The sequence below is a fragment of the Humulus lupulus genome, chromosome 3, assembly GCF_963169125.1.
Source record: "Humulus lupulus chromosome 3, drHumLupu1.1, whole genome shotgun sequence".
Taxonomy (NCBI): Eukaryota; Viridiplantae; Streptophyta; class Magnoliopsida; order Rosales; family Cannabaceae; genus Humulus; species Humulus lupulus.
In genome coordinates this window covers 234,860,863-234,887,210 of record NC_084795.1, presented here as the reverse complement: position 1 = coordinate 234,887,210, position 26,348 = coordinate 234,860,863, and the positions used below count along the sequence as shown (strand labels likewise).

Here is a 26,348-nt window from a genome sequence, read left to right as displayed (position 1 = left end):
TCACAGTTCACTCATCATATGTTACACAAGGTAATTAACATATCCCTATATTAATTACTAACATAACCTAACCTAGATTATGACTTGTGTCATTCAAGCTTTTCCTATTACATTCAACCTTTCCAGCATTAAATATAATTAAAATAACTTGCCATTGCTGGCCAAACAACAACAAGAAATCAATTTAAGCACACTTGAATGATCAAGGGAGATTTTACTAAAATAAAGTGCAAGAAATAGATAGATTATAACATAGGGTTCATCAACAATTCAAGCCACCAAGAAATTAGTTCATGGCTGATTTCATATACATTAATTCATAATCAAAGCAGCCCATAATATTCAGTTAAAATCCAACTCAGAAATTAATACAATAGAGTTTAGAAAGAGGAGAAAAACAAATCAAAATGATGCTTGAGTTTCTTGGGTTGGCCTCCTTCTTCCTTGACCCTCTCTTCTATTTCTTCCTAGGGTTTTCTCTGATATTCTCACTGGTTTCCTTTGCCAAAAATGGCTGCTGCTTGATGCTTACGGCTGGAGCATTCTTTTGGTATATTAGGTTATCTTCTTCTCCTCCAAAAGTACCATAATGCCCCTCTTTTTCTCCCAAAACAACAAGTCTTCCTTCTCTTTTGTCCTTTTCTCCATTATGCTGATATTTCCTTCTGCCACTGCCACATCAGCTGAAATGTAAGCTTGACTCTTGACTGCCACGTGTTCCATGCTCCAAAATGCAGCTGATCACAATGCTTCAGTTTTGCTGCAGCAATCCTGAATATTCAGCCATCAACACAATAATTTCATCACAATAGACTCTTAAGCTCACTCATTCCTTTGTGCAAATATTTAACTATGAAATCATTATCTTTAACCCAATAGCTATTAAAATCTAAAAAATAATTACACTTAATTAAGATAATGAAAACATCCAAGTTAGCTACAAAAAAAATAAAAATAAACTAACATCACTCATGATTTTTTCACAAATATAAGTTCAAAAGCACATGAAATAACTCTTTATTCAAGAGTTATCACACCCCCAAACTTACAACATTACTCGTCCTCGAGTGATGGCCCTAACAACACAATACAACTAACAAGAGACACAAAAGATACGAACTAAACACAAAAGACAAGAAAATACAAAGACAAAACACTACAACAATGGACAAACTTTGCTATGTCAATGGTAACAAGGGGAAGGCTCTCGGGAAATTTTATTTTGAAAAAGAGAAGCTGAATTTCAATCTTTCACAAGTTTTAAACCAAAATTTTCAAGTATGAATGTTGCTGCCAAAAATATGAACCAAGTGTTTCACCCTTTAATGCATGCATAGCTTTTCATAAACAATTTCAATCACCAAAAATCAAGCTAGCCCTTGGTCCTCAAGCTTAAATAATGTCTCCATACGTTACTTAGTAATTCCCTCTCCACTAATGTAGACAAACACCACACCAAAGATCAATAGGACTTTATCAAGCTTGTAATGATAGGCTAGGGTAAAGGTAGGATAAGAGAGATACATTTTTGGCTCAAATCACCCTAAACACCTCAATCTTTCTAGGACCTAAATGCATAAATGCACACATTAATTTCCCAAAGAAAACCCCACAACACAATATAAATCTTGCCACTAGTCTTTATTACTAACATACAAAGACAATAATTCAAACAACTTTTCCTTTATTTGAAAAGCACACCCCCAAACTTATTTACAAACATACATACTCTTTTTTTTTCTTTCTTTTCTTTTCCTTTGATTTCTGATTTTTTTTTTTTTTAGAAGCTTTGATGCAAGGGAGTGTACTTCTTAATTTCTGACTTTTTTTTATTTTTTTATTTTTTATATATATACTTTTTTTTTTATAAAAATAAACAACTAAATGGCAAGATTACAAGAAGATTGAGAACACTCTCCCCCCCAAACTTAAAATCAACATTGTCCCCAATGGTGAAAACAAGCAAAATAAGAAAAGGAAAACGCTCACCCAATTTTCTTGCTCACACTCCACTCATCACAACCCGCAAAATGCACAACAAATAAATCCTATAAAGATCAAGGTGCTAAAAGGGTGTGGTGAAAAGATGTGAGAATATATATATGTAAAGCTAGGCTAATAAGTGGCTAAGAAAGAAAAATGACACTTAAGCTCAATGGGGTGACTAGGGATAAAAATGCATACAAGGTAGGCTGCAAAGGCTCAAACGGTCCAAAGATGGCCTAAATCATGTCATCGGTGTGGTATTGTCTAGGATTTCGCCTCAAGGAAAATCACTAAGTAATTCTAGAAACTTAAGCTCTCACAAGAAACTAGCTCGTTCTAGGGTCTCAAAATTGTTTAATCCAACTATGCACCAACTAAAAGGAGAAACAATTGCATCAATCAATGGCTAGCAACATTCACATCCAAAGAATTTAGTTGAAAACTCAAGAAAGAAAAACATTCAGCAGCAACTTAGATTGAGTAAAGAAATCGTCATGGAGCCCCCTAGTTACATATGAACAAAAGCAAAGAGTATCGCTACAAGATTAATTAAATAACAAGACAGGCACAGAACAAGCAACAAATCACACATGGAAGCAAAATAGTAGATAATAAGAGTAGACCACCAGATAATTCAAGAACAGAATTAATTACAAAACAATAATAATAATAATAATTACAAATCAAAAGTGGGTTAAAGAATCTCCCTCCTCCTAGTCCTCGGAATCAGCAGCCGAAGGACTAGGGCCATCAGGTACAGCTGGCGCGGTCCACGCCTCCAGGATGGAGTTGGGAAAGACTGGGAATGGAGCTGTTGGTTTGTTGAAGTTGCGCTGGAGGGATTTGATGAGGGCTGCATCCCGCTGCTTAGCATACTTCCAGTAAGTATGTTGTTGAGCTTCCATAGACACCAACCGACCAAGAATCTCCTGCTGCCGGGCAATGATGTCAGTGAGTGGAACTGGGGGAGGCACGGTGGAAGGCCCAGAGGCTGAGGCAGGTGCACGAGTCTGGCCAATCAGAGAGAAATCAATGTCCCGACGCTCAAAAAGGATATCCTCTGTGGAAGCGACAAATACCCCAGCTCTAATGCATAACTGGGTGATGAGTGAGGGAAAGAACAGCTTCCCTTTCTTCTTTCTAGCACAGCTAACAAGCTGCCTAGAGATGATCTGGCCAACATTGACATCCAGCCCAGCCAGTATACAATACAGCAAGAACACCCTCTCTGTGGACACCGTGGTGTCATGTGTGGTGGGCAGTAATCGACACTTCAGAAAGCTGAGCCACACTGCAGCTTCAGGCAAAATGGAGGTGTGCAAGAGAGTGCGCACACCGCCAGAAGAGATGCACCATTGAGTTCCAGGGGCTGCGACACACTGCAGCGCCATGTCAAAATCAGCTGGGGCAGGTGCCAAGATCATTTCATTATAAGTTGAGCTGTCAACGTTGGCTAACCCAAAGAGGGCATTAATAGCCTCACCCGCAAAAGAGACCACCTTGCCGCGAACCAACACTTCAGAATTTTCAGCAGAGGCAAGGTTGGCATAAAATTCCTTGACCACTGGGATAATAGCATACTCTGGTTTCTGGCAGAAAAGCTCCCACTGGTGTTGCTCAATGACAGTAGTGATAAAGGCAGGCACCTCCCTAGTGGTTGGCAAAAATCCTCTCTCTGGAAATAACTTCTTGGTCTTTATAGACTCAAATCTGGCCTTGGCTTGAGCTGAAGTAACTTTTCGGGCAGGGCGTGAAGGGGAAGCTGTTGTCTTGGTTTTATGAGGTGGGGCAGCTGTTGTGGCAGCAGGGGCAGTCTTTTGCTGCTTTGGTGGGGGCACAGTTGATGCTTGTGGGGCTGCTCTTTTGGATTTGTGTCGGGGTGGTTTTGATGTGGTGGTAGGAGCATTTCTGGTTGGTGGGGGAGGCAGTAGGAGTGGGGCAGTGGGGATTTGTGGGGTCTTTGGTGGGACAGTGGTGTTTTTGGATGCTTTCTTGGGTGTTTTGGTTGTTTGTGGGCTAGAGGTTGGTGGTGGGACAGTGTTGGTCTTTTTTCTCTGTGCTCGAGTTTTGATGGTCATGATGGGCACAAAAAGACAGCACCTAATTCACAATGTTATCACACAACAAACAGAGCACCTGAACAGAAATGCTTCAAAATTTTCCAGCAGAATAACAGAGCAAAATTTTTTTTGTACCACCCAGGAATGCCACAGATTATCCAACAGAGTTTCCAACAACGTTGCTCACCAGATCAAAGATTATCAGTACTCAAATCCCCAGTAGTATATATATATATGTATATATATATATTTGGCTTTATACGGGGGCAAGGAAATTAATACCCATGATTGAGAGGCTCGGCCGACTATTGGAATGCTTGGCTGGTGGTGGGGAGCCTCGGTCTGGTGGAATGCCGCCTGGGGTCGAGAAATGGTGCTCGGTCTGGGGTCGAGGTGGTGGTGTCGTGGGTCTTCGTGAGATGGAGAGGCGAAGAAGTCGACGGGCAGGGACTCGCCTGGACTGGGTCGCGGCTTGCTCGGTTCGTATGGGGCGGCTGAGTGGCAGGTTGTGTGTGGGCAATGGAGTATGGGTGGCTGAGGGGTATGGGGTTTGTGAGGTTTCTGCTGGGTGAAGGGCACCTGAATGCGGAGCTGGGTGGAATGTCGTGGGGTCGTGGGATCGGGTTCGGTGAGAGGGGCAGAGCTGGGTGAGGTCGACTGGTGGGTCGGCTGGGTTCGTGGGTGGTTCTCGGCCTGGGGACGCCGTGGGGTCGGTGGCTGGGTGAAGATGGTGGGTATGGGGAAGATGACAATGGGTATTAGGGTATATACATATATATTTTTATATATATATATATTTTATAAAATAAATAATTAAAATATCAACAGATGCATATTTATAATATGTATATTATGAAGCTATATATATAAACAGATATATCTAGTGTATACATATAATAAAAGTGTTACTGAAATATATATATGTGTATATATATGCCTTTTATCTAGTTTATAGAGTATATATATATATATTTATTTATTTAATTTTTTTTTTATTATATTATATATATGTATATGCCCCTGAATGAAACCACGACCCAGGAATTTGCTCTGCCCAGATTGCTAACATTTTGCCCAAAATTTGCTTCAGCAACCCAAATTTGACGTAACCCCCTTTTTTTTTCGGAAATCATTGCGGCCATTTTGCTGAAGCAAAACACTCGCAAAACCATCAGACTCCAGAATTTCTTCCAAAACACCCTGTTTCTTGCTGTCTTAACACCTGAAACATCAAAATAAACATAAAAATGCTCCAAAACACCACAATAAAATGGGATTAAAATTAAAATAAAAAGAAAAATAATTATAATTAAAAACACTCATATGTATAAATATATATATATATTTTTTTTCTTTTTCTTTCTCTCTTTTCTTTCTGTTTTCCTCTTCTTTTTGTCTCTCTTTTTTTTTTTTTTTTTTTTTATATACAATATCAGTTTACACTTGCTTCTTGCTGGGTTGTCTTTAAATTAGTGCCTGAATCACTTGACAACCCACATCAACCTCAGCTTTAAGGATCCTCCAAAGTGATGGAGGTCTTCTCGCGGTTGACCTCACCTCCCAAATAATGTTTCAGCCGCTGCCCATTCACTTTAAACTCCCTTCCGGATTGATCTTCGCGAACCTCAACTGCTCCAAAGGGGTAAACTCGCACCACTGTGAATGGGCCAGACCAGCGGGACTTTAACTTGCCAGGAAATAACTTCAAGCGCGAGTTGAAAAGCAATACTTTCTGCCCCTTCTCAAAGACCCGAGCTTGAATTTTCTGATCATGCCACCTCTTAGTTTTCTCCTTGTACAACTTGGCATTTTCATAGGAGAACAACCTCAGCTCTTCCAGCTCATTTAACTGTAACTTTCAAGCTTCTCCAGCAGCTTGGAGGTCCATATTCAGTCTCTTAGTGGCCCAATATGCCTTATGTTCCAACTCAACGGGCAAATGGCAAGCTTTTCCAAAAACCAAACGATACGGTGACATTCCCAAAGGGGTTTTGAAAGCCGTTCTATAGGCCCAAAGAGCATCATCCAATCGCTGAGACCAATCCTTTCTACTAGGATTCACCACTTTCTCTAGGATTCCCTTGATCTCCCTATTGGATATTTCCGCTTGACCATTGGTTTGGGGGTGGTAGGCTGTGGCAATCTTATGCTTCACACTGTATTTGGCTAACAAAGCTGCCAAAATCTTGTTAACAAAGTGGGTGCCTTCATCGCTTATAAGAGCCCTTGGAGTGCCAAAGCGGGTGAACACATGCTTATGTAGGAACTTCATGACCACCTTGGAATCATTGGTAGGACTTGCCACTGCCTCAACCCACTTAGAGACGTAATCTACCGCTACCAAGATATACAAATTGCCAAATGATTGTGGAAATGGCCCCATGAAGTCGATTCCCCAAACATCAAACAATTCCACTTCAAGGATGCTATTCAAGGGCATTTCATTCCTTGCTGAAATATTTCCAACACGCTGGCAGCGATCACATCTCTTAGCAAATTCATGAGCATCCTTGAAGATAGAAGGCCAATAGTACCCCGATTGAAAAACCTTAGCGGCTGTCCGCTGCCCCCCAAAATGTCCACCATAAGGAGCTGAATGACAATGCTCTAGGATGCTAGAAACTTCCTCCTCAGGCACACAACGCCTCATGATTCGATCTGAACATTGTTTGTACAAATAGGGCTCATCCCAATAATAGAATCTCACATCATGAAAGAACTTCTTGAGTTGCTGCCTATTCAAATCAGGAGGCTGCAAACCACTCACCAAATAGTTGACAAAATCAGCGTACCATGGAATAGTGGTTTGGTTCACAACCAACAATTGCTCATCGGGGAATGTCTCTTTAATAGGCCCTTCATTTTGCTTTTCACTTCCAGCTTCAAGTCTAGATAAGTGGTCAGCCACTTGGTTCTCCGTTCATTTTCTATCCCGAATTTCCAAGTCAAATTCTTGAAGAAGCAACACCCATCGAATAAGTCGTGGCTTAGCATCCTTTTTGGCAATTAGATACTTGATTGCTGAATGGTCTGTGTAAACGACCACTTTAGTCCCCACAAGATAAGCTCTAAACTTGTCAAAAGCAAACACCACCGCCAAAAGCTCTTTCTCGGTGGTAGTATAGTTCAATTGGGCATCGGCTAATGTCTTGCTTGCATAATAAATGGAATGAAAAACCTTCTCTTTTCGTTGCCCAAGTACAGCCCCCACAGCAAAGTCACTAGCATCGCACATCAATTCAAAGGGGAGAGACCAATCCGGAGCTACAATGATGGGTGCGGTGATAAGAGCCATTTTTAAAGTCACAAATGCTTCTTGACACTCCTTGGTGAACTCAAATGCTCGATTTTGCTCAAGTAAAGAACAAAGGGGCTTAGAAATCTTTGAAAAATCTTTTATAAACCTCCTATAGAAGCCCGCATGCCCCAAAAAGCTTCTAATCCCCTTGACGGTAGTAGGTGGTGGCAATTTTTCTATAACTTCCAGCTTTGCTCTATCCACTTCTATGCCCTTGTTAGAAATTCTATGGCCCAACACAATGCCTTCTTGAACCATGAAATGGCATTTTTCCCAATTGAGTACCAAGTGTGTTTCTTCACATCTAGCCAAGACTTGCTCCAAGTTAGCCAAACAAGTGTCAAAAGACTCCCCAAATACTGAAAAATCATCCATGAAGACTTCAAGAGACTTCTCCACCATATCTGAGAATATTGCATCATACAACGTTGGAAAGTGGCGGGGGCGTTGCACAGCCCAAAAGGCATCCTTCTAAAGGCAAAGGTGCCATAAGGACAAGTAAAGGTAGTCTTCTCTTGGTCTTCCGGCGCGATGGAAATTTGATTATAGCCTGAATACCCATCAAGGAAACAATAGAACTCCTTTCCCGCCAACCGATCAAGCATTTGGTCAATAAATGGCAGCGGGAAGTGGTCTTTGCGAGTAGCCTTATTCAACTTCCGATAGTCCATACAAACACGCCAGCCCGTCACTTGTCTTGTGGGAATCAACTCATTGTTTTCATTAGCCACCACCGTAACTCCACCTTTTTAGGAACACACTGAATTGGGCTGACCCAAGAACTATCTGAAATTGGGTAAACAACTCCATAATCAAGCCACTTAATTATCTCTTTTCTAACCACTTCCTTCATGATAGGATTAAGCCTTCGCTGCTGCTCAACAGAATTATTACAGCAATCCTCCAACAGAATTTTATGCATACAAAATGAGGGACTTATCCCCTTGATATCCGCCATAGTCCAACCAATGGCCCTTGTGTATTTCTTCAAAACAGCCAGCAACAAACTCTCTTTTTCAGCTCCTAACATGGCTGAAATAATCACAGGCAAGGTCTCATCTTCTCTCAAATAGGCGTACTTCAAGTGACTAGGCAAAGGCTTCAATTCTAATTTTGGTGGCTCTTGAATAGAAGGCTTAGGAGGCTTAAAATTCCCTTCCGACAAATTCAATGACTCAAAAGGCCTCCTGAATTTAGCAAATGGCTGCGTTGACTCCACCCATGTAACTTGGGTTTCTTCCTCTTCACTTAAGCTTTCAAGCTCTTCAAGTGACCTCACCCCCACTCCATCTTTACAAACTTCCTTGTGGAATTTTTCAGCAACAATAGACTCAATTACACTTAGCCTATTACATTCCTCAACCTCATCCGGAAACTTCATAGCATTGAACACGTTGAAAGTCACTTGTTGGTCATTCACCCTCATAGTAAGCTCCCCTTTTTGTACATCAATCAAGGTCCTTCCGGTAGCTAGAAATGGCCTACCCAAGATAATAGGAACATCTATATCCGCTTCATAATCAAGGATGATGAAATCAGCCGGAAAGATGAATTTGTCCAACTTGCACAAGTACATCTTCAATTTTTCCTTCCGGGGTGCGCCATAGAACGATCCGCTAATTGCAAAGTCACTGTGGTTGGTCTTGCTTCTCCAATCCCCAACTTCTTGAAAATTGACATGGGCATCAAATTGATACTAGCCCCCAAGTCACAAAGTGCTCTACCAACGTCTCTACCACCAATAGAACAAGGAATTGTGAAGCTGCCCGGATCCTTCAATTTAGGAGGAATTTTACTCTTCAATATAGAACTACAGCCTTCAGTCAACGCCACTGTTTCAAATTCACCAAGCCTCCTCTTTTTAGTTAAAATATCTTTCAAAAACTTCACATAGTTGGGCATTTGCTCCAAAGCTTCCACTAATGGTATATTGATGTGAAGTTGTTTCAAGACATCTAAAAATCTGCGGAATTGACTATTTTGTTGCTGCCTTTGAAAGCGTTGAGGAAATGGTGGAGGTGGCTTGCTTGTAGACTCTCCTGTAGCGTTTTGCGGAGGAATTGCTGCAGCAATTGCTTCAGGATCAGCATTTAATTCTTTTGATTTCACAGCTTTGTCTCCTTTGTCCCCACTACTTTGGATTGAAGTGGGCTCGCTGTTTCTGGCACAATTATCCTCAGTAAGTTCCACATTTTTGCCACTTCTCAAGGTAACCGCCTTGCAATGCTCCTTGCCATCTCTTCTTGGATTTTCTGTATCACTAGGCAAAGTGCCTTGTGGTCTATTCCTTAGCTCATTAGCAAGTTGCCCCAGCTGAGTTTCTAGATTCCTCAAAGATGCCGCTTGACTCTGAATTACAGCATCGTTCTTGGCCATATATTCCTTCATTAAACTCTCCAAAGAGCTTGATTGAGACACTTGAGGATGAGGTGGTTGAGCTCTTTGTTGTTGTTGTTGAGAAAACCCCGGTGGATATGTAGGCTTGTTTTGCATGGGTGCTCCGCTTGAACTAGCTCCTTGACCCCCCCATGAGAAGTTCGGATGGTTCCTCCAACCCGGATTGTAAGAGTTCGAATATGGGTTGTTACGGCTCACATTTTGATTCCCCAAGTAACAAACTGATGCAGGATTTGATGGACAGCTGTCAAATGTGTGCCCATCTCCACAATAAACACAAGAAACATCTGCCACTTGGCCCATAGCAGCTGGCTGTACCATTCCCCCCAAACTCATGTTCTTGAGAAGGTTAGTCATTGAAGAAACTTGAGCTGTCAAAGCTGTCAATGCATCAACTTCAAGTAAACCAGCCACTTTTCGACTTGTTGAGGCTCTAACATTGGACCATTGATAATTGTTGCTAGCTATCCTCTCCAAAATCTCATAGGCTTCATTATAGGACTTAGAGAGAATAGCCCCATTGGCTGAAGCGTCTAACACCATACGAGTGGAAGAATTGAGCCCATTATAGAAAGTCTCCATTTGTATACAATGTGGGATCCCGTGGTGTGGGCACTTTCTCAATAATTCCTTGAATCTCTCCCACGCTTCACAGAATGATTCATCTTCCAGCTGCTGAAATGACATGATTTCATTGCGAAACTTGGCATTTTTGGTAGGGGGAAAGTACTTCATCAGGAATTTTTCAGCCAACTCATTCCATGTAGTCACCGAGTCGGGAGGAAGAGTGTTGAGCCAAGCTCTAGCTCGATCCCTCAAAGAGAAAGGGAACAATTTCAACCTTAGGGCCTCATCAGTCACTCCTTGTAGCTTGAAGGAGTCACTCACCTCCAAAAATGAACGAAGATGAAGGTGAGGATCCTCAGTAGGCAGCCCACTAAATTGACCCACTGTTTGCAACATTTGGAACATCACGGGCTTTAACTCAAATTGGGGTGCTTGAATTTCAGGCCTAACAATGCCCGGATTGAGCTCATTAAACATGGGGGCAGCGTACTCCCTTATGGCTCTCTCTCTATCATCAGCCATAGCAATTGTATTAGTGACATTATTAGCACCCTCAACTCCTTCAACCTCTTCAGCCATATTAAGGCGATTTTGAGCCCGTTGTTCCCTTAGTCTTCTTCTAATTGTTCTTTCAATCTCGGGGTCAATAGGAGCTAATTCAATGTCTTCTTGCTCGTTCATATAGTAAATTACCTGAGAAAACACAAGAGCAAGCAAACAAAGTCAGCTCAAAAAGAGAAAAAAAACAAAAATTGCAAGTAATTAATTTTACAAGAATTTCTAATTTCAATCCCCGGCAACGGCGCCAAAAACTTGTTGTGAGAATTGATTCGATTAAAATGTGCAAGTGTACACAGTCACAAAACAAGTAATAAAGTAGTAAGTATTCAAGATCGTCTCCACAGGGATTGCAAATTAAAAAGTAAGCAAAACAATTACTAAACAATTTTAGAAAATTAAAAGTCAAGTGGTTGTTTATAGACTAAGCAAAGTATTAAAATAAAATAGAAATACTGAAATAAAAAAACTGAACTGAACAAGAAAATTGAGAGAAATTTATGAATTGCAAAATGGACTTGAATTGTTGAATTCCCCTATATTATTCGTCCTGAACAAATTGCGAACGTGTTGCTGCAGCAATACTCTAGCAAAACTCCCAGGATAACAAAAAGTTCATTTAACACGCATAAAACTTTCCCAAATTTTATGACCTTAATTCTTCTACCTAATTAAACATATTCCTATGCAAAATCAGATTTAAGAATGCAATCACAGTTCACTCATCATATGTTACACAAGGTAATTAACATATCCCTATATTAATTACTAACATAACCTAACCTAGATTATGACTTGTGTCATTCAAGCTTTTCCTATTACATTCAACCTTTCCAGCATTAAATATAATTAAAATAACTTGCCATTGCTGGCCAAACAACAACAAGAAATCAATTTAAGCACACTTGAATGATCAAGGGAGATTTTACTAAAATAAAGTGCAAGAAATAGATAGATTATAACATAGGGTTCATCAACAATTCAAGCCACCAAGAAATTAGTTCATGGCTGATTTCATATACATTAATTCATAATCAAAGCAGCCCATAATATTCAGTTAAAATCCAACTCAGAAATTAATACAATAGAGTTTAGAAAGAGGAGAAAAACAAATCAAAATGATGCTTGAGTTTCTTGGGTTGGCCTCCTTCTTCCTTGACCCTCTCTTCTATTTCTTCCTAGGGTTTTCTCTGATATTCTCACTGGTTTCCTTTGCCAAAAATGGCTGCTGCTTGATGCTTACGGCTGGAGCATTCTTTTGGTATATTAGGTTATCTTCTTCTCCTCCAAAAGTACCATAATGCCCCTCTTTTTCTCCCAAAACAACAAGTCTTCCTTCTCTTTTGTCCTTTTCTCCATTATGCTGATATTTCCTTCTGCCACTGCCACATCAGCTGAAATGTAAGCTTGACTCTTGACTGCCACGTGTTCCATGCTCCAAAATGCAGCTGATCACAATGCTTCAGTTTTGCTGCAGCAATCCTGAATATTCAGCCATCAACACAATAATTTCATCACAATAGACTCTTAAGCTCACTCATTCCTTTGTGCAAATATTTAACTATGAAATCATTATCTTTAACCCAATAGCTATTAAAATCTAAAAAATAATTACACTTAATTAAGATAATGAAAACATCCAAGTTAGCTACAAAAAAAATAAAAATAAACTAACATCACTCATGATTTTTTCACAAATATAAGTTCAAAAGCACATGAAATAACTCTTTATTCAAGAGTTATCAATAGCGTTGATAGAGCCATCTCGGGGACCTATGGTGTAACGACCCAACATAACTAAATAATTTACTACAAAATATTTATCGAAACTCATTCAAAAACAAACATGTGTAAAATATCTTTTATAAACACATGCAACTCGAGATCTCATTATTTAAAATAAACCATCTTTTACATGAATATCGTTGATAAAGATACCAGTTATTAAAATCTCAATATAAAATAATGACTTGAAGACTTTTAAAACCATGCATATGTAGCAACCCTTTTTTGACCCATAGGTTGACAATCACGACATGCACACGTCTGACTGAGCCTACTCCAACTCATCGCCTCGTCAACTGCGCTTTTTCTTTTACCTACAACACAGAGTACCCGTGAGCTAACACTCAGCAAGAAGAACTATATAAGACACTATCCCCAAAGCCCAACATTAGGAGATATAAAACATAAAAACATAGACATAAACTAACTCATATAATCACAACCTAAAACTTATACTACTCCTAACTTATACTATTACATACATTATAAAGTTCAACAATAGTTCATATTGTATCGTAACATTCTCGTAGCATAACTTTACACACCATAGCATAACATAACATACAATAATCATAGCATATCACAAAAAAATCATAACACGTATTATTGGTGTAATTCTGGCCGTAAACCAGTGCTGATCTGGTTAGTTGTGCAACCAAGCACAAATTGACGTAAGCATGCATTTTCATAACATAAGCATGCCACACATACCTACATCATATTCACACATAACACAATCACACACAACATGCATAATCCATAACATAATTCCTAATGTAACTCATATCATAATTCATATTATAGTTTATAGCATAATCCTTAACAAGTTTACAACAAAATTCCTAACATGATTCAAAATATAATTCATAGCATAACTTAACATAATTCATAATGTAACATACAAAATTTACCACACTTAAGTACGTCGAGCGTACACCCTACGTGCAGGTATCCACTCTTCTTACCTCAGGTCCAACATCGCTCCACACACATTAATGCGTCCCTTCAAGTATCCTTAGCGAGCCTATCACATCATATAACATCATAACATTTAAACTCAAGCCAAACAAAAACCATATTAAAAATTCACCCATGTCTCTTTTAAAGCTAATTCATCCTCAAAATATCCTTAAGAGTACCAAAACATATCAAAAGGGTGCATTTGAACCAAAATAATGCATTTATGGGCAACCAGCGCGACGCGGTCGCACTAGTGCCTGGGCACGATTACGCCCACAGAGCGCACTAGCTTTCTAGCCAAGTAGCATGGTCGCGCCAAGGCTAGGCGCGATCACGCTAGTCCCCGAATAAAGAAATCACTGATGTGATTTTAAACCTAGATTTCAACCCCAAATCGCAAAGTTTCGACCCTAATTCACCAAATCAGTCAATCTAGCATGCTTCTAACTCTTGAAACTCAGATATAACCAATGCTAAACATATAATAAACATCAATAATAACAAATACAATAAAATCCCCTTTTTCAACATCATAAACCTAAATCTATCATCAAACCTAAACAATAAAATTGGAAGAGCTTACCAATCAATATTCAGCCATCAATCTTCTTATCCTTGCTCTTTGTATGGTTCTTAGTCTGCCAAATTACTAAATCCACGTCCTCCTTTGGATATCTAAGACTCCAAGATCCCTATCAAGAACAAGAGAAGTATTCTTGGCATGTTACTCTATCGCGTATGTAAATGAGAAGTGTCTGACTATCGTATTAATTCTAAACCTAATTCTCAATATTAAATTATTTTTGATAATTAATTATATAAAGTCAATTTACCATACTATCGTCATTCTTTAATTTTCCTCAGTAATTACTTAAGGCTATTTTTGTATTTTTTATCAAAGCTAATAGTTTTGACTTTCATTAATTACTCTTTCTACCATAAAACTCATATTTCTAATTTGACATATTATTTCCAATATCTTTGGCACTTAAGCCCCCGATACCTGAAGGAACCTGTTTTTCCACCGTCATACATAAGCATTTCATAATCATATATTATCATGAAATTTAAAAGAAATCAATTCACATAAGCATCAATCATAAATTACCAATATGCCCTCACATGCCAAATTACCAAGACACCCATAAAATTCAAAGGCAGATATTACATATGGACCTATAATTTCAAGCTCCAATAAATTTAGATTATTAATTAAAACTCTTTAATATAATAACCTTAATTTATTAATCTCAATATTATTCTACTAAAAATATGAGATTTCACTCTTGTAATTATAGATAGTTATTTATTGAGAACTTTTAAATATATAAAAAAAATAAGTGTCCATCGATTTAATCATTACATACAATTCAATCATCTATTAATGACTCATAATCAAAGTAGGAATTAATTACTGTTTAACATCTTTAATTATATTTTGTTTCCTTAAGTATAATTAACTTTACTAGTGAAGGTTAATTCATAAACTGATTTATGAATTTGAGCTCAATAATCTTTCAGTTCCAAAACCAACTCTTAAGAGAACCATTATTCAATTCATCTTGAAAAGGTATAGATTCTATATATGTATATTATGTCCCCAGTCATTTACATCAATGAGTTCCCAAAACAAAGTTTTCAGCCTGATCATTTTGACAAACTATAACGAGTGAATCAAAGAACTCATATGACATAAACAGGAATTCATAATAACCTCAAGATTAAGATCAATTTGTATATGATCTTCTTATTAGTATGTTTAATTAATACTTTTAAAGTAAACAATATAAAAAAAGTATTAATAACATATCAGGTCCGTTCATGTATAACCACTTTATACAAAGTGCATCCACTAAGATGTCCTACTACATCAGTAATCCAAATCTAGATTACATGTATTCATAATACTAGTGAATCGTACTTACAATATTTAATCCAAAAATTCAACATAACTTTGTTTTACTGCGAATTATTTAAATTCGTTCTATACAATCTTAATCATCTCATACCAATAAAATATTTTAGTCACAATAACGATTTTGGGAATATTATGATATTCATATAATATTATTCTAATAATAATAATAATAATAAACAAACAATATATGCAAAAATTCATTTCAATTATGTATTTTATAAAACATTGTTAAAAACATATGATTTAAAGGGCACTAATCCCAACAAATTAAACTATTAACCCTGCAGATAACACTTAAGCAGTCACTTATCTCAGTTTTTCTATTATAATTAATTAAAGCTAAGCGCTTTTAATTTATCCTTTTTACCAAGAAATAAACTCATTAAGGCTACGATCTATGTAACCTAGTAAAAGCATTACACTCTAAGGAAACAAGTTAATCTAGGTAACAAATTCATTAACCATGAAATTCATTTAACCTAGGTTCTATTTTTCATCACAATCAAGATACCCGTCACAATACCTCAATTGCAATTTATCACTCTACTTAGAATCATAAATTATTAGGTGAATAGAAATCTTAAGATAATGGTAGAATAATGCAAAACCCTAATTAGTTGGCCACCTAACAAGATCTCACAATATTCATAGCATTCAATTAGAAAAATAGAAACAATTTAATACAAGGGAATAGAAGGAATAAATTTTTTTATTGCATTCAAGATCTCAAATCTAGGGTTTTGAAATAACCCTCAACTACAAAGAAAACTACTCCATAATCACATTCATATTCACAAACATAAATACTCAATGACAATAAAGGAGTTTTGAGAAGAAAGAAAAACTAGATAAATATGATGATGTATTTTTCTCCTCCTCTGCTGCTCTAGCTTCTAAAATTCACAATCCAAAGTTATTATGAAAGTTAACCCTAATCCCTTTTATAGCCCATTAAAAATTACATTTAAAAATCAAAATTTAAGAAAAATTCTATCGCATGCCGCAGCCAGTGATTCTTGGTGGTCGCGGTCACAGGATTGTTCTGGGCAAAATATGTGTACCGGCTGCGAGCTAGTGATTCTTGGTGGCTGTGACCACGAGACTTTTTTGGGCAAATATCAAGTATCGGCTGCAGCTAGGGGTTTATGGTGGCCGCGATCACCACTCTCTGACTCCTAGGCCTCGACCTGGAATAAGGCTGGCTGGGGCCAAATGCCTTTTCAGCATGCATCCTTGTTTTTATTCAAAATCTTCGACTTTAAGCTCGAACCTCGGGTGGAATCAGCATGCATCCTTGATTCTTGGTGGTCGCGGTCACAGGATTGTTCTGGGCAAAATATGTGTACCGGCTGTGAGCTAGTGATTCTTGGTGGCTGTGACCACGAGACTTTTTTGGGTAAATATCAAGTATCGGCTGCGGCTAGGGGTTTATGGTGGCCGCGATCACCACTCTCTGACTCCTAGGCCTCGACCTGGAATAAGGCTGGCTGGGGCCAAATGCCTTTTCAGCATGCATCCTTGTTTTTATTCGAAATCTTCGACTTTAAGCTCGAACCTCGGGTTTAGGAACTTCTAAAACACTTCAAATCTATCCCAAACTTCATTTTCTCGATCCTATTGTCTCCCATCGATTCCTAACCACAAAAATACATCAAATTCATCAATAATACCTTGTAAAATATTTTATGGCTTAAAAATTAAAGACTCGTAAAACAAAGCTAAGAATACCTAAAAACACTAGAAATTAATATTATCTAAATGCGAAAGGATGCCAAATATAATATCCAAAATACTGTTATTAATACATCAAGCGGACTGCCCTTGCCTATGATAGTCATCCCCACACCAACGTGGAGCCTAACTTGGGGGCAAATGTTATACCCAAAATTCGGCACTTCCACGTGGTGGCCCGTGAAGTGATGATGAGTCAAGACAAAGCCCCCAAGGCACAATAGTTGCCACTAGCTACTGTGAAGACTGGCCCTCGCAACTTCCCCAATACTCAAGAAGAGGTAAGACTCGCTAGAGCCAACCTACATCTCCCATTGTGTGAAGCCAAATAATCCCTAGACGGCCACACCAACTTTAGTCGTAAGAAGAAAATGGCCATAGCCAATCTCCCTAACTAGATGCACAAGTCGAACGAACACGTATCACGAGGATTTGCTAAAGTCGTCGTCAAACATAGCTGATCCCCAAGGCATCTCGCCGGTCGCCAGTAGCTGATCGCCGGTTGTCGAGGCCCCTCGCCACCCGAGCCTCGTTCCGCACCCGAGTGCGCCTTCAACCATTAAATGAACAGGAAATGCGAGACTTCCATTTTTGGTGAGACAGAAGTATGTCTCTAAACCAAGTGTACCAAGATTTAGCCTAATCAGGAAACAAGGTGCCACCGTCAGCCCTACCCATCTCCACGATTATAAATAGTGCAACCCGCAAAACAACAAAGGGGGAAAGATTAGAATAAGTCCGAGATCTGAAATCCGAGAGTTGTGAAACCATGCAGTAATTGTTCATTTTTGGAGAGAGCTTCTACTCTCCATTACTGTAACTACCACAAAAGCAAGATTAAACTAAGCTTGCTCTTAAGGGTTCAAAGTTCATACATAATATTGACTAAAGTGGATGTAGGTCATCGTTTTTGGGTTGAAACACTATAAATCTTCGTCTCAGTCAATTATTACTGTATTTATTTATCTTTTTTTTTTAATTAACTGTTCATCATTAAAGATCTCCTCTGAGATACTACACACAAACGAAATGAGTCAATAGTAAATAACCCCCATATTATTTTTTATTGTTAATTTTGTGTCAAGATGCACTTTTAAGTGGTCCAATTTCTCAAGAAAAAAATGATGATAACTAATTATATTATGATTATTACGTCAATCTACCTTTAATGTAATTTTACTCCTATTCCACATAAATCTGTCTCACAATTTAATATAAAAATTAGAAAGATAATTTCTTAATTTTTCTTAAGGGTTTATACTTTTTTGGACTTGTATTTTGTCTCATTACCTGAATTATGTGTTTTGATAAATTATTTTTTGGATCCTATATTTTATAAAATAGTTTAAATAGACCCATAAATCTAATTTTAATAAAGAAAAAATTGAATATAATAATACAACTATTAAGCAAAATAATTTTATTCTTATTTTAAATAATTAGTTTAGTAAATTATTTATAATTTTAGCTCAAATTTTTTTTAAACAAAATTAAGTTTAGGTTATATTTGAACGACATATAAAGTCCAAAAATCATTGGTAAAAAACGCAAACAAATAAAAAAAGTGTAAACACTTTTCTTAATTTACTTTTTACAGCGTAGGTTTAAATTATTGACGGCATCATCCAAATTTTACGTACGCCGTTGCTTTTAAGATATTTTCTCTTTTAAATTTTTTCCTATTGATACGTTTGGCACTAGAAAAAATATTATATATAATAAGGAAAAAAAAAACATTAAGACAAAGAAAGGGGTATGATCCGAGTTGAAAAGGCTGAGAAAAACTCGTACAAACAAAGATAAAAAGCAAATATAACTCACACAGAAATCTCGTTGACAAATCGAAGACGAAGAAAAAGTATACCGATATTTGAGCTTCCTGTCCGATCTAGCTTCTCCTTCTCCCTCAAATTTTAGGGTTTACTCAAGTTTTGGCTTCCGATCCAGTTTTTTTTTTCTGTCTAAGTTCCATATATTCTCTCTTTCTCTGTAAGTTTTTATCTCTTTGTTCTTATATCTGAAATCGTATTGGATTTTCTAGTTATCCGTCTTAATGCATGTTGTCTTTGTATAGAGATATTCATCGATTGATATGAATTTTTATTACTTAGATTTTGCTTCGATCTGTTTTGATCTCAAAGTTTTAGTTTTGCTTCGCGCATGTTGTTCATTGTGTTTAAAATGGGTTTTGTTATGATTTTGAAAGATTTTGGAATGAATTTTGTTCGTAAATCACACCTTTTTTTTATAATTATAATTATTTTTATTTGTTGTGCGAAAAACATTCTCGCTTACTTTCCGGATACAAAATTGCATGACTAACCATACCTTTAGATTTTATTTTTCCTACTTTTTAGCTAACTTTTAAATATATTAGAGTCAATGAGGGTCTTTTGATCCGTTAGGCTAATGGAAGGAGGGATTTTGATTTGGGTTCAATTTGGTTTTTCTGTATTTGGTGGACTAGGGCATTGATTTCAGTTTGGCAAGCAATAATTGGAAAAGAGGGTTTCGGTTTCGAAATTATGACAACTTCATGGGCAGATTCGGTGGCTAATTCTCATTCTGAGAATGCAGCTGCAACTGGTTCGTCCGGCGAAAATGGGTCATCACGCTTTCCTCGTTCAACTTATGTGCCCCCACATCTTCGTAACAAGCCCCCTTCATCTGATCCTCCGGCTGTGTCACAATCTGGGCCGTCACCTGTTGGTGACCGCCCTGGTTATGGTGGGCCAGCGGCAGTTCCTCGCTGGGGTGGTAGTTCTAGGCCAGATTTTGGGCGTCCTGGATACGGTGGTGGTGGTGGTGGTGGTGGCGGTGGTAGAACTGGTGGCGGCTGTGGCTGGAACAACAGAGGTGGGGGATGGGACCGTGGAAGGGAACGTGAAGTCAACCCATTTGGCAATGACGACGATGCTGAACTTGCATTCAGCGAGCAAGAAAATACGGGGATTAACTTTGATGCATATGAGGATATTCCTGTGGAGACAAGTGGGGGTAATGTGCCACCACCTGTGAATACTTTTGCCGAAATAGATTTGGGGGATGCATTGAACAATAATATTCGGAGGTGCAAGTATGTGAAGCCAACTCCTGTCCAGCGTCATGCAATACCAATTTCTCTTGCGGGGAGGGATTTGATGGCTTGTGCCCAGACTGGGTCAGGGAAGACAGCTGCTTTCTGCTTTCCAATTATTAGTGGGATAATGCGAGAGCAGAATGTTCAGAGACCACGTGGAGCACGAACAGTGTACCCTCTTGCTCTCATTCTCTCCCCAACAAGGGAGCTTTCATGTCAGGTAGGAGCTCTGAATATATACATTACTTTTGCATTTGTAAGGCTTTCACTCTCCATCAAGCAAATGGTAGTTATAATTGTTGTATTTGACTTGCAGATACATGAAGAAGCAAAAAAGTTTTCATATCAAACTGGAGTCAGGGTGGTCGTTGCTTATGGAGGAGCACCAATAAACCAACAGGTTTTACTTATTTCATGACATTGGTTTGACATATATGACGTTTCACTGTTCATATTATTATCTTTTTCATTCTTAAACAAAATTTGTTACATTTCTACAGTTGCGAGAGCTTGAGAGAGGAGTTGATATTCTTGTGGCAACTCCAGGAAGATTGGTAGATTTGCTTGAGCGAGCGAGAGTGTCACTGCAGATGATAAGATACCTGGCTCTTGATGAGGCAGATCGAATGCTGGACATGGGTTTTGAGCCTCAAATTAGGAAGATAGTGGAGCAGATGGACATGCCTCCTCGTGGTATGCGACAGACGATGCTGTTTAGTGCTACATTTCCTAAAGAGATACAGGTCTGTCATTCTTATTTGTCAAGTTCATGCCATTTGTCTTTCATTGTTATAATTATTGTTAGGTAGAAGCATCGAGTGTGGTACTTGGTATGTATCACAATAATTGATTGCTTGCAGGTGGCAGCTGAAGCTATATTTTGAGCTCAAGGTTACACGATTTAATCATGTAGTGGGTTAAAATTAGTGTTACGTTTTAATCATGTAGTGGGTTAAAATTATAGTGTTAGCTATGATTGTTAGGATTCTTGTTTGCTTACAATGCTCACGTAGAAGTGCATTTTTAGTCACCGGAACTTGAAGAGTTGTTATTTGCATTATCACATATTTACTTTTTTTAGTTTCTTTTATCAACAGATTAACAAGTGGATTTTTACACAATACAAGGATTCATCATTTTTTACTATTTTGATGTTTCTGATAATTTTGCTACTTTTTGCAGAGAATGGCTTCTGATTTTCTTTCCAATTACATATTCTTGGCTGTTGGAAGAGTTGGTTCAAGTACTGATCTAATTGTTCAAAGAGTCGAATTTGTACCAGAGGCTGACAAAAGAAGTCATCTTATGGACCTTCTTCATGCACAGAAGGAGAATGGAACCCATGGGAAGGTAAGTTGTCATCCACCTAGTTCGGAGGATATGTGTTCAAACATTTTGATTGGTAAAGCATATTTATGACAATCAACTGTGTTTTGCAGCAATCTTTGACTTTAGTATTTGTGGAAACAAAGAAAGGAGCTGACGCATTGGAGTATCGGTTGACTATGAGTGGATTTCCTGCTACTACTATCCACGGTGATAGGACACAACAGGTTAGATTTTAAGCAAATTCCATCCGAGATTTGCTTTCAAGAAATATTTGGCATTGCTAATGAAGCAATGCTTCCTTGTATAAATTATGACTGTTTTGTTTATATTTGTGAACCTCTTTGTTGTAAGAGTTTATGATTGAAGAGATGGAGCTAAGAATAAGTTGTAACTTCCACTTTCATAAGCATAATTGACCGTCTACTTCATTTTATCTAGCACTTCCATGGCTCCAACTGATAGGCTAAGCTTAGAAATGTGAATTCTTTCTGTGCTAGTAGCTTTGTGCATGTTTTTAATTCAATTGAATGACACAATGGCCACTGAAGTTTGACATAATAATTTACTTTTATGTGTTATATGCAGGAAAGGGAGTATGCATTGAGGGAATTCAAGAGTGGAAATAAACCAATTTTAGTTGCAACAGATGTGGCAGCACGTGGTCTTGATATCCCCCACGTAGCTCATGTCGTAAACTTTGATCTCCCCAATGACATTGATGATTATGTTCATCGGATTGGGCGTACAGGCCGAGCTGGAAAATCAGGATTGGCAACAGCTTTCTTCAATGAGAATAATTCTTCGATGGCAAAGCCTCTGTCTGATCTGATGCTAGAAGCAAATCAAGAAGTGCCCGATTGGCTTACTCGTTATGCATCGAGGACTTCTTACGGTGGTGGTGGTAAGAACCGGCGTGGTTCTGGTGGAGGCCGATTTGGTGGTCGTGATTTCAGGAGGGACAACTCTTATGGCAGAGGACAAGACTACTATGGTGGAGCAAATAGTAGTGGGTATGGGGTTCCTGGTGGTTATGGTGGGGGTTATGCACCTGGTGTCACCAGTGCCTGGGATTAGTCTCCTGAAATGTACTTGAACCGTTCTCTAATTTTCACTCGAGTATATATAATTTTCCTTCAGAATATAATGGAGTTTTCTGGTGCTATTTATTTATGCCTTAGATCATGATTTTAACGTGGGAAATGCTATATTGCATTTGTACCAAGGACTAGGGTTTTTACTGAAGTATCGCTGATCAGAGGAATAGTAATAGCAAGTTGATGCGAAAAACTAACAAATTTGATTGTGGGCAAGCCTTTGGTCGTCTCCCGTTGGAGACTGGACAGAGATAATTTAAGTATCTAACTGATAACATAGCAGATAGAGAATGTTTCTGTTTGTGAGGTAGATGAAAAATGCCCTTTCTACTCCCCTTAAAATAATGTCTATAGTACTGTAAAAGTATGCCTGAATATGCGGCTGTTTTTATTTTTGAATAAATAGTATTTTTTCTTTTAAACCGGTTAAAATCTCACTAAATTATTGATACTTTCAGAAGGTGTCCTGTAAAATAATTAATATTTTTTCTTCCGAATTTTAACAATTATTAAATTATATATCATTTAATTATAAAAATTTAAAAGAACTATTTATCTAATTAATACTTAAAAAATTAAAAAATTCAATAAAAAATTAAAATTATTTAAAATTTATTTTAAATATATTTAAATTTTAAAATATTTTCTAAAAGAAAAACTAAATTGTAACAAATAAAAACATACCCTTCTTTTTTATTTTTTTAATATATTTTTCTATTTACTTTCTATTCTTTCATTTTCCTTAATATTTTTAATTAATTAAGTTTTATATATATTTTTGTAAAATTAGTACATTTTAAATTATAATATTTTATATATAATTAATTTTTTAAGTAAATTTAGGAAGAAAAATAAAAGAATAGAAAGTAATTAGAAAAATTAATAAAAAAGAATAAAGAAGAAGAGAATATGTTTTTTTTAATTGTTCTTTTAAAAAATATTTTTAAACTTAAATGTATTTAAAAAGAATTTTAGACTTTTATTGAATTTTTTTAATAAGTTTTCTTTAACTTTTTAAGAATTAAGAGAAAAAATAAATTTTTAAATTTTTATAATTGAATGTGGCATAATTTAGTAATTGTTAAAATTGTGGGTGCAAAAATACTAATTATTTTATACAAATAATAACAGAAGATATGATTTTATAGTATATACAATTTGATCTGGTAATGTTAAAAGTTGAAGGTAAAAATGCAAATTTATTAAATATTTTTTTTCCTAGCAAAATTAAGTTGAAGCAGTTGCTGTTGTGAAGTTTCCATCTTGAATCGCGTTTTACCTGAAATACGGCAAGTATGCAGGAAAATTTTCACAGAAGCAAACAGATGGAAGCACCCGAAACGATTCCAAAAATCATCACATAATTCTTTTAACCCTTTTACTGGGTAACCGAAAGGCATAAAATGGGGGAGTAAACGAGTGACAGCAGCAACTAAATAAAAAAAACTCTTGCAACACATTTTCCACGGCCCTCTGCCAAATGGAGCATGAAAATTGACGAGAAAGGAAGAGCGTATGTACTGTTGTAAACTTGTATATATTCAGGAAAAATTTACATCCAATACGATTGATTGTTTGATAAATTTTGAATACACGTTGAGTGTCGCATATAGTTTTTTTTTAAAATAATTTTATTCCAGTTAATGTACAAGTCTAACAATATTCACTGTACGTGGTACAAAGGAAAAACTAGAACTGAATCATCAGCAAGATCACCCACGGAAGGAACCAACTAGCGGAATAATGCATGTAAGAACAAAAGCTAAGGTTTTTGTGGTCTTATTTCTGATTAATAAATCAATTGGGTATACAGCCTTGTACTTGAATTGATAGAAACAACCTAGTGTCACTACTCTCGGAAATTTTAACTGGGAAAGTTGATGATCATCAAGGGGAAAAAAAATTCTTGGTAACCTGAAAGTACTAATCTTCATCAGAGTTTTCAAACTCAGAAATGTACTCGGAGCCTTCATCGTCAATGTCAACCTCTTCCTCTTCTTCAGATTCTTCTAGCTCACTTTCATTCTCCCCAGTGTCAAGCATAATACCCTCTTTTGGTAGGAGGATTTCACCTTTACCTCTATACAGCAAACCTGTTCTCATAACATGATAAAATTTCTCTCTTAGACGAGTCAATGGATGTGGGTTCACCAGTTTCCCTCTTTGGTACCCTTCCCTAAGGGAAACTGTTGTCGTTTTGCACTTCAACGACAAGTAGAAAATCCCAGGATACCTAGTGAAGATTCTTGTAAACTTATGTGGAAGATTTAACTCCTCTCTCATGCCTCTCAAGTAATTTCTCTTAGTCTTCTTGTGAAGAGTCACGTTCAAAATCTCATGTAAAAGCCCAACTACTCTTTTCTCCATTAAATCACTATTGGGATCAATATTCCTGGAATCCTCATAAGGAGAAATGTATGGTAATTTCTGAAACTCCTCCATCCAATCTCTAACCTTCTTCTGAGCTCCATAACCCCTTGGAAAACTCATGGGAAAGGACAACATCGTTTGACCTCTCTTGAACTGCCTATACTCATCCCCCACTTCACTATTCTCCTTACTCATCTCCAATGCCGAAACAGCAAACTCATCACGCCATTGTAAAAGTCTCAAGCAGCTCAACCCATTTGAGGCCTTAATGAACCGAAAAAGATCTGGGTATTTGGGAACCATTAATTTCTCAAAATTATCAGGCAAACCCAGATCCCATTTGATCGGATACAAAGATTTAAGCTGTAAAGTCCTAGTTTTAGTCATCATAAGCAGTCTACAAAGCCTCTCGACGGCGTCGTTTTCTTGAGCTTGGTGTATACTCTGTTCTTGTGAGTCTAACAACAGTGAAGTGTCCGTTAATTTAAAACAAGGCAAATTTGAGTATTGGGCGTGAGGAAATTCATGAAAGATTGTTGGGTACCTTCGCATGAACCGGAGAACAGGGACGGTGAGGCCTAGAAGCTTCTGCCAATCGGCAAAGGACTTGGCGGTGAGGAAGCCGGTGGGGGACCTTTTAATGGCATCTTTGAGAAGACAAGCGGCTTTGAGCTCGGTATCCTTGTCGATTATGTGGTCAAGGCTTCGGTTCTTGACCCATTTGAGGCGGACTTTGGTTATGCCTCGCCATTGATGGAAATGGTGAGGAAGAAGGTAAAGCTTGGTGGGTTCGTATGATCTATTTGAGATTAGGAACGAGAGCAAAGAGTTTCTCAGTTTGAGGTTCATCAATTTAAATCGAGTATTTGGGTTCTAAGTTTAGAGTCAGTGATGTGCAGAAGGAATGATAATTCAAGCTAAAGCTTCTTTCTTGTTTGTTTATCTGGTTTAGGGAGTTAGCGGGTATAAACCCTAATATAAGGGAATTTACACCAAAAGCAGATTTTTTTTAGTTGGTGAGGGGATTCGAACTTGTACGTCCTCCTTGTGAGAACCGTTAAAAACCAAATTTAGTGGTTTAAAATGAAGGTATTTTTTCATAGATACGAGTTTTTAGTTATTGTTGTGCAAAAATAAGAGAATTAAATTTTTTCTAAAAAAATTTAATCAACATAATTTATGGGAAAACTAACTACGTAGAGTAATTAAAATTTAA

General features: G+C 37.5%; 3 protein-coding genes and 1 non-coding gene across 4 annotated transcripts; 2 read left to right on the top strand and 2 right to left on the bottom strand.

Annotated features, from left to right (window-relative positions):
• Positions 1-8,922: 8,922 nt before the first annotated feature.
• On the bottom strand, positions 8,923-9,720 carry LOC133825472 (uncharacterized). Its single transcript, XM_062258405.1, has one exon. It carries the CDS (start codon positions 9,718-9,720, stop codon positions 8,923-8,925), a length of 798 nt encoding a protein of 265 aa, XP_062114389.1.
• Positions 9,721-10,339: 619 nt separating this feature from the next.
• Positions 10,340-10,445, top strand: LOC133828061 (small nucleolar RNA R71). The gene has a single exon (XR_009890705.1). It is a non-coding gene; the product is annotated as a small nucleolar RNA R71 (small nucleolar RNA).
• Positions 10,446-18,996: 8,551 nt separating this feature from the next.
• Positions 18,997-22,830, top strand: LOC133823486 (DEAD-box ATP-dependent RNA helicase 37-like). The gene is made up of 7 exons (XM_062256291.1): positions 18,997-19,249; positions 19,728-20,559; positions 20,656-20,739; positions 20,840-21,082; positions 21,522-21,689; positions 21,779-21,892; positions 22,254-22,830. The coding sequence occupies exons 2-7, from the start codon at positions 19,786-19,788 to the stop codon at positions 22,740-22,742; spliced, it is 1,872 nt and encodes a 623-aa protein (XP_062112275.1). The 5' UTR covers positions 18,997-19,249; positions 19,728-19,785; the 3' UTR covers positions 22,743-22,830.
• Positions 22,831-24,512: 1,682 nt separating this feature from the next.
• LOC133823484 (protein WHAT'S THIS FACTOR 9, mitochondrial) lies at positions 24,513-26,156 on the bottom strand. Its single transcript, XM_062256290.1, has one exon. The coding sequence runs from the start codon at positions 25,979-25,981 to the stop codon at positions 24,686-24,688; it is 1,296 nt and encodes a 431-aa protein (XP_062112274.1). The 5' UTR covers positions 25,982-26,156; the 3' UTR covers positions 24,513-24,685.
• Between the last annotated feature and the right edge of the window lie 192 nt (positions 26,157-26,348).